The 7015-nt window shown below is 43.2% G+C and overlaps 1 protein-coding gene across 1 annotated transcript; it reads right to left on the bottom strand.

The window, feature by feature from the left end:
* Positions 1–1167: 1167 nt before the first annotated feature.
* LOC123448868 (U2 small nuclear ribonucleoprotein B''-like) lies at positions 1168–6635 on the bottom strand. Its single transcript, XM_045125896.1, has 5 exons — positions 6487–6635; positions 5812–5984; positions 5016–5109; positions 2885–2961; positions 1168–1619 (listed from the first exon to the last, which is right to left on the bottom strand). The coding sequence occupies exons 1-5, from the start codon at positions 6557–6559 to the stop codon at positions 1335–1337; spliced, it is 702 nt and encodes a 233-aa protein (XP_044981831.1). The 5' UTR covers positions 6560–6635; the 3' UTR covers positions 1168–1334.
* Between the last annotated feature and the right edge of the window lie 380 nt (positions 6636–7015).

Here is a 7015-nt window from a genome sequence, read left to right as displayed (position 1 = left end):
TGTTGCTTGGTGCTATAGCGGAACCTGTGAAGTGTGATCACCTTCACTGCCGTGCCCGTGCCCGTGCGTAAGTAATGAAGCCTGAATTCGAAGGTGGTTTCCGAATGACTGTCCACGCGGTCCGCAAAGGTTGCTGCAGCGGTTTTAACTGTCGACGATGCACCAAGCTTCCCATGGACACCTTTGCACTTTGCGCAGAGTAAAATTTACTTACAGCCCCTGCTCCTGCTCATGCTCGGTGCGGTTCTTCACTTACAAGCATGTTAAGCAAGATCGGTAAGAACCAGGACATCCAAATCTAACGAGACAACGGTCACAGGGCAAGACCAGCTAGCTGATGCCTCTTACGTGTCACATGATGGGTGTCGTTACACGACGAAGACACGACTCACAGGCGCAGTAGGCTACAAGATTTCGTCGCGATTTCGACAGGACAAAACCGGCGCCCAACCGCAACACCCTACATATTCCCCAACCCCACAGCACACGATCTGATATCTGTAGCCTTGCAACAACCAGCCAGCATAGGCGTAGGACCAGCATATAGGTTGCACGAGCGAGCGAGCACAAACACAGAGGGAACTACTATTTCCTTTTACAAAGGAACCGCCCGCATGCCTTTGCTAGCCGGCCACCCCCCTCCACTAGAAAGAAACATGGCGGCCATGCACACATAATACTACATTCTTCATTCGACTTGAAAGCTACTCATTCATACAAGGCGGCCAACGGGGGAGATACGCACCTAATTTGAGGGCCACGAAGGCAACAACAATCCCATAATTGCTAAACAGTATAAGCAGTAGTGGTACAAGGCGGCACGCACGCCTCCCATTAAACAAAAAACAGGCCACCAAACCTACCGTCCCACCACTAAAATACTTGTTCAACCATCACGCATCATGCCGGCAACTACTGAGATAGACACTTGTCTGATTTCTGCCGAAAAATATATTAAGGAATATACACCTCATTCATTCATTCATCTCTGACCATATGGACTAGATAGATAGATAGATAGGCCTGATGATTTTCTCTTGCCTTTTAAGCGAGGGGTACGTCCATGTCTTGTTAACTTCTCCTACCACTGTATGTGAAACATGAAAAGATTATGCAGCCCACGATACCAGACTTGACAAGGACAATACCAGGGTTCACACGAAAGCGTAGAGCCAAACCTGATTTTAAAGTAGCAGATACTTTTAACTTCTTAAACAACAAGCAAGTCACTTCCAAGAAATACAGGGTTAGAAAGCCAGCACAGCAGCTTGAAAGCTTAGGGTGGAAAATCTTATAGTTACAGAATTTTCTTTTGGGCCGGTTCGGGGGATCGTTCACTTTTTGGCGTATGATATAGCCATTGGGTTCTCTGGGCTGATCTTGAAACCCTGGAGGGCTTCCATTGCAACCATGGACTGGTTCTCGTCCTCATACTCCACAAAAGCAATGCCTGGCTTGGCTTCGATCATCCGCACCTCCCGGAAACCAGGGTATTGCTGGAACAGGATCTGGAGCATCACGCTCGTCGTCTGGTCCGGCAAGTTCTGGAGGAAGAGGATGTTGTTCGGCGGAGCAGCTGGCTCTTGCGGAGGCTTGGCAAAACGAGAAGGTTGATGACCCTGCACGTAAGTAGATATGGTTAACAAAATTACTTCAAAAAGAATCTCAAAGTTGCATATCAAAATTTGTTCGCCGCTAAATGTTAATCTCAAACTAATAAGTACGCTAATACTTAGTTTTGTTCACATATATATCATTCATGAAAGCGATGCTGCATTCAACAACTATTATAGAGGCTAGCAAGATATTATATCTTACTAACAACTACTCCCAAATTTAACAAGACAGTATGAGGCATGGCATGACTAGGAACAGTTAAGACAGTCGTTGAATATCTTTGCGTAGGATTAGGTCAGTAAAGGCAGAGTGCTCACGGCATTGGTGAGCTATAAGATACCTAAACATAAATTAAATATATGGTGAAGGGAACGTATGACAAGACTATCTTCCAACTCCAAGACACTGAAAATAGTTCAGCTTAAGCCATGACTCAACTAGACCAGCGAGCTCAATTCAGATTAGTTTCTGATATAACGCGTAGGTATGCAACCATATCAGCTTTCTAGCAGGCCTGGTGCCAAAGTGAAACATAACAGAATACAATATCACCACCAACTTGCAGCTCTGCTGCTACAAACTTTTAGAGCTATATATTTTCAAAGGAACATTTCACCAAGGCTCAAACTGCGAGTATGTTTGATTTGTGCCAAAGGTGAAAGGTTGCCTGCTATGGATTGGCCAACATTGGCTAGAAATGAACTAGAGTTGGGAAAGCAGCATTGGCATGCCAAAAAGTTGTCCCTCGCCCAAACAAAGACCGATATTTTGGTCATAGCCAAAAAAATTGGTAAGTTACAATTTACACCCTTCAGACAAAGGAGCAACTACAAATAATAAAGAGGTCCACAGAGCTAGACCTGATGCATTTACAGATGCTTGGTTGCAGTTGAATGCTTACACATAAACTTCAGAGACATGCTAGTAACTAAAGGTGTGCCATACAATCAAGCAAACTGATTAAGAATGTCAAAAGGATAATTATTACCAGCTTAACAGTAGTTATAGTAACTAGATCATTCAGATGCTGTCAATGAAATTTTGATAGAAAACAACACGAGTGATATATAAAAAAGGAAGGCAGGCTTTGTGGTGAACAAGTACATCAATACTACATAGACAAACACATCACTAGTACATATCTACAGTAAGGCTACTACATTCGGCGAATTTTTGGCAGAACAAAGCCAATTGTTGCACAGACAATATACAACATGGTTAAACAACAAATAAAAACCAAACTGTGGCTTTTAAACCGAGAACTTACAGTTCCATTGCTTGGGGCGACAGGAGCATTAGCACCGGGTTGTTGTCCATCTTCAGTTCGCCGTTTTTTCTCAGCAGCTAAAGGGGGAATAAGAGGCAATGGAAAATATATAAATACACACTTTTGAACATTGCAAACAGTAAAAGAAACAGAAAATGCATGTTATGCCCATTGAACTATTCAAGTCACCTCATTTCAAGTTTTCCAACCTGAAATATGATACCATCTATTTCGTCACCTAATGCAGTTGAAGTACGAGCGCATAACACCCTCGTTTTAAATTTACCGTATCTTATAAACATCAGTTCTATTGACTATGATGGCATCCATAAATATGTGCTTACAAAGAAAATATCCGGTGGTAACTAAGTTACAGTGGAAACCGCTGAAAACCAAGCAAAAAAACATTTCCAAGCTGCCGAAAATTCTGAAACAAAATATGATGGGGAGGTAATGTTCTATAAACATCTAAAATTTCAAGTACAAAACAAAATTCATTTGGGAGGTAGGGGAAAACCAAATTCAGCAATGATTTCAAGTTTGAAGTTAAAATTTTACACCATAGAGTATTACCTTTGAAGATACAGTTCTTTTAAAAGTTCTCAAAACAGAATAAGCCTGGTTTCACAGAGTTTCCATTGTAACTTGGTTTATACCAGATACTTTCTCGTGCTTACAAGGCATGCATGTCAATAACACATGTCTTAAACTAAATCAGAAATCAATATAAAGGAATGGCAGGACCCAACAACAGTCATGGCCACCTCTGTCTCTGTCCCTTTTCTCTCCAGAAACCACTCTTCGGCTAGAGCCTAGAGCAACACATGAGAATAGTTCTAGCGCCCACGACGAGTCTAGTAACATGGCATCGAAGATGAGTTAGAGGTTCTAGGTTACTGAATGCGCTCTGGTCATCTCACGGAGGACCTCAAGCTGCAAACACCCAAGACCCATTGCTATTCAGAGCAGATCCATCTTAGAGTGACTGGGTAGTGAGATTGCCTGCACTACCTCTCTGGTGTTTATGGAACGTTGTGCTGAAATACCCTTCTTTGCCAATTCTTCTACCTGATCTTACCATTACACAAATGAGATGGGCGCCAGTGTGCATTCCATGCCATCTCACATTGTTGAAAACACAAACAATACGACTAATGAGGCAGGAACAAAGGTGACAGGATGCTTTGGTGGCCTCAGTGTAACGAGGCAGCGAGCGAGGCAAGTGAATGGATAGCAAGTATTCTTGGCAGAAGTAAGGTTTTTTAGGCGGGTGGCGAACCTGCTCCTAGCGCCCAGACTGCCTAGGCATCAGAGGAATCTAGGAGTTGCGCTGCGGAAGGGTGGAGGGTGTCTGGGACACGTAGCTAGAGGCTGCTGCAGCACAGAGTGGGGCTTTACCAGGAGCCTAGACCCCAGATTTCAGCAAAAAAAACAGAGTTGCAGGCCTGCACTGATCGTGCTTTTCCCTGGGGGTTTTAACCTTTCGCACAAGCAATTGAGAGCAGCATGTATGATCCACCACAAGAATTGACCATGCCAGCAGGTAGGAGGGGCCGAGGAGAGGTGATGAGAAAACAGATAAGTTGATGTAGCAAGGCCACATGGTAAGGTGGGTGGTCATTTTACGTTATTTCCCCACCTTGGTAAATTTCAGATGACTTGTTTTGTACACTTTCAAAATGTTAAAACACATCAGCACGCCTGCTGACACAGCATTAGATCAATTGCTGAGAATGATAACATGCAAATAAAAGGCACCAAGATCAGGGTGTGACGGGGTTATTGGCACTAATTTAAAAACCGTAGGGTGCAAGTGGATGCTATCATACATCATAGCTGAAAGTAGACTACATGATTCAATGGGCAATTATAGTTTTTCTTAAAAGGTTAAATAAAGCAGAGTCAATCTCCATACGAGTAGTTAAATGTTCTAACAGGGCAGGCTCTGATTTCGAGAACAGAAAAGCAAGCTAATATGCACATTGGTGTAGAAGTTATCATCATTTTGGCTCCCCTGATATATACTAACCCAACATATAGAACTAGGATTGCTGCTAGGCTATCATCTCAACGGGCAGTTGCAGTGTAGAGTGTAGACCAAAACATAAGTGAAATCTACAATTAGAAATACCTTTCTCCTCTTGCTTCTTCCTTTTCTCTTTAGGAGCATAAGAACCATCTGCTTTGGCAAAACAGTCAGACTTTGTTTTTGCATATTGTACCCGCTGCACAAGGGAAGGGGAAAAGGTAAGTTGTCAACCATGGTACATGATGAGGCAGTACTGTTAAGACTGATTTTGTTTGTGTGTTAATGTGGCACAATTTCACTTACAGGTTAAAACAATAGATACAAATAGGAGTAATAACTAGATAGATAAAGATCATGTGTTTCAACATTTAGTCAGAGAACATCCGGATATATGATAGTTGAAAGAGTGTACCAGTATGTATAACCTAAGAAAGAAGTGTATGCTAGCACCATTTGAAGAACAAATATATATCGTCTATCTACACTATTCCACAAACTGTTAATATAATTTCGCCATAGCTGAACTTAGGCGAGTGACATAGTGTTTCTGGCAACCTAAATGGTCGCCATAACTACGCCGGATTGTCGGTTAGGCAAAGAACTTAGCACACATGGTCAAGCCTCTGCAGATTACAAAGAAAACACAAGACTTAAACTCAAGGTATAACTGTACAAAAATTTATCAGCGGATACTTTGAATGGAGCACTGTTGTGGTAAACTACTAATGCAAATCTAAGAACCATATAGGAACACTGAATTGCCCACTTAATAATCAGAAATGCTTGTCTCGGACCAAACATACCCACCGTGCTTCTTATGCACGGAAGAGAACACGGAGAATAAAATGTAAAATAAAACACCTTGACATTATTATAAACTAAAGTGGAGATGTTTCACCATTTTTTTGCCGTAAAAATCGAAGTCTTGTAGGCCCCGGAAAGCATTGGTGGCCGCTGTAATTTCACTGAATGCCACCCAGGCTTGCCCCCTGAGTTTATGAGTTTTTAAGGCCACAACATCCACTATTCTTCCATACTGAGAGCACAATGCATAGAGTGATCTCTTCAGCTCTGTAGGAAAGATCAACACACGTTAAAGCATGAAAGGACCGAAATCACTAGCATACTACAACCTACAACAGTAGAACAATTGTTTATGCAAACTAGATTTGAGACAGATACGACCATGCTCGCTTGGAGATTACAAATATGTTCTGTAGAGGGAAGCAATAATTTCGCAAAGTCCTACTGTAGATTTCTCGTCCCCCTTCAAAGCTTTCTGACGCAGCTTGCAGAGAGCGAGACATTCCTAAAAGGATGAGACGGACTGCGCCAAACACGGGTTCCAGCAAAAGCATGGAACGAAACCAAAATCGGGCAGTTCAATCACAGCTCCTACGGCCAGCATTTAACACTATGTACGTTTCGTCTGTCGAGAGTCAAGACCAGAGATCCTACTAACAGAAAAGCGAGGCGCGGACGAGCTAACAGCCTGGATCGGGAGGCTAGGGTTTTAGGAGAGGGACTTTGCCAGCGGGTGCGGCGGGGCGCTAAGCGGCCGGGTGAAGGATACCTTCTTTCTTGACCTTCTCGTTGAGGTTCTTGAAGTAGACGGTCTGGTTCGGGGGAACGTCGCCGGAGAGCATCGCCGCCGCCGAAGACGAGGAGGAGAGAGGCGAGCGCTAGACCTTGCTGTTTCGGGCCGTGCGATTTTTGGGTTTCTAAATTTCCTGGTACACCCCGCTTCCCTTATCTCTTCGGGCCTCGAGGTCGGCACAGGCCGGGTCGATGGGCTGTATGGATGGAGCAGTTTTGGTGTGGATAATATATGGGCCCAGCCTGCTTGTCTGTGGACCGCGTAGATTGGGTGTGTTTGAATGATTTTTTCTGTAGACCTATTGGGCTTACTTTTGCTCTGCTTTTTCATTTGTTTTTCCTAAACCCAAAAAAAATTGTATTTTTCTTCAGTCATGTCTCTCAAAATTTTGCACCCCCCCCCCACACACAGAGATAAAATAACTGTACTTCAGATTCTCTCTTTTTTTTTGCGTGGAACTATACTTCAGACTGATTTGCTACAAAAGTGCCTTTTCACTCGTTTC

The sequence above is a fragment of the Hordeum vulgare genome, chromosome 4H, assembly GCF_904849725.1.
Source record: "Hordeum vulgare subsp. vulgare chromosome 4H, MorexV3_pseudomolecules_assembly, whole genome shotgun sequence".
NCBI classification, from domain to species: domain Eukaryota; kingdom Viridiplantae; phylum Streptophyta; class Magnoliopsida; order Poales; family Poaceae; genus Hordeum; species Hordeum vulgare.
Note: the sequence above shows the minus strand (reverse complement) of the source record. Positions and strands in the feature narration are given on the sequence as shown.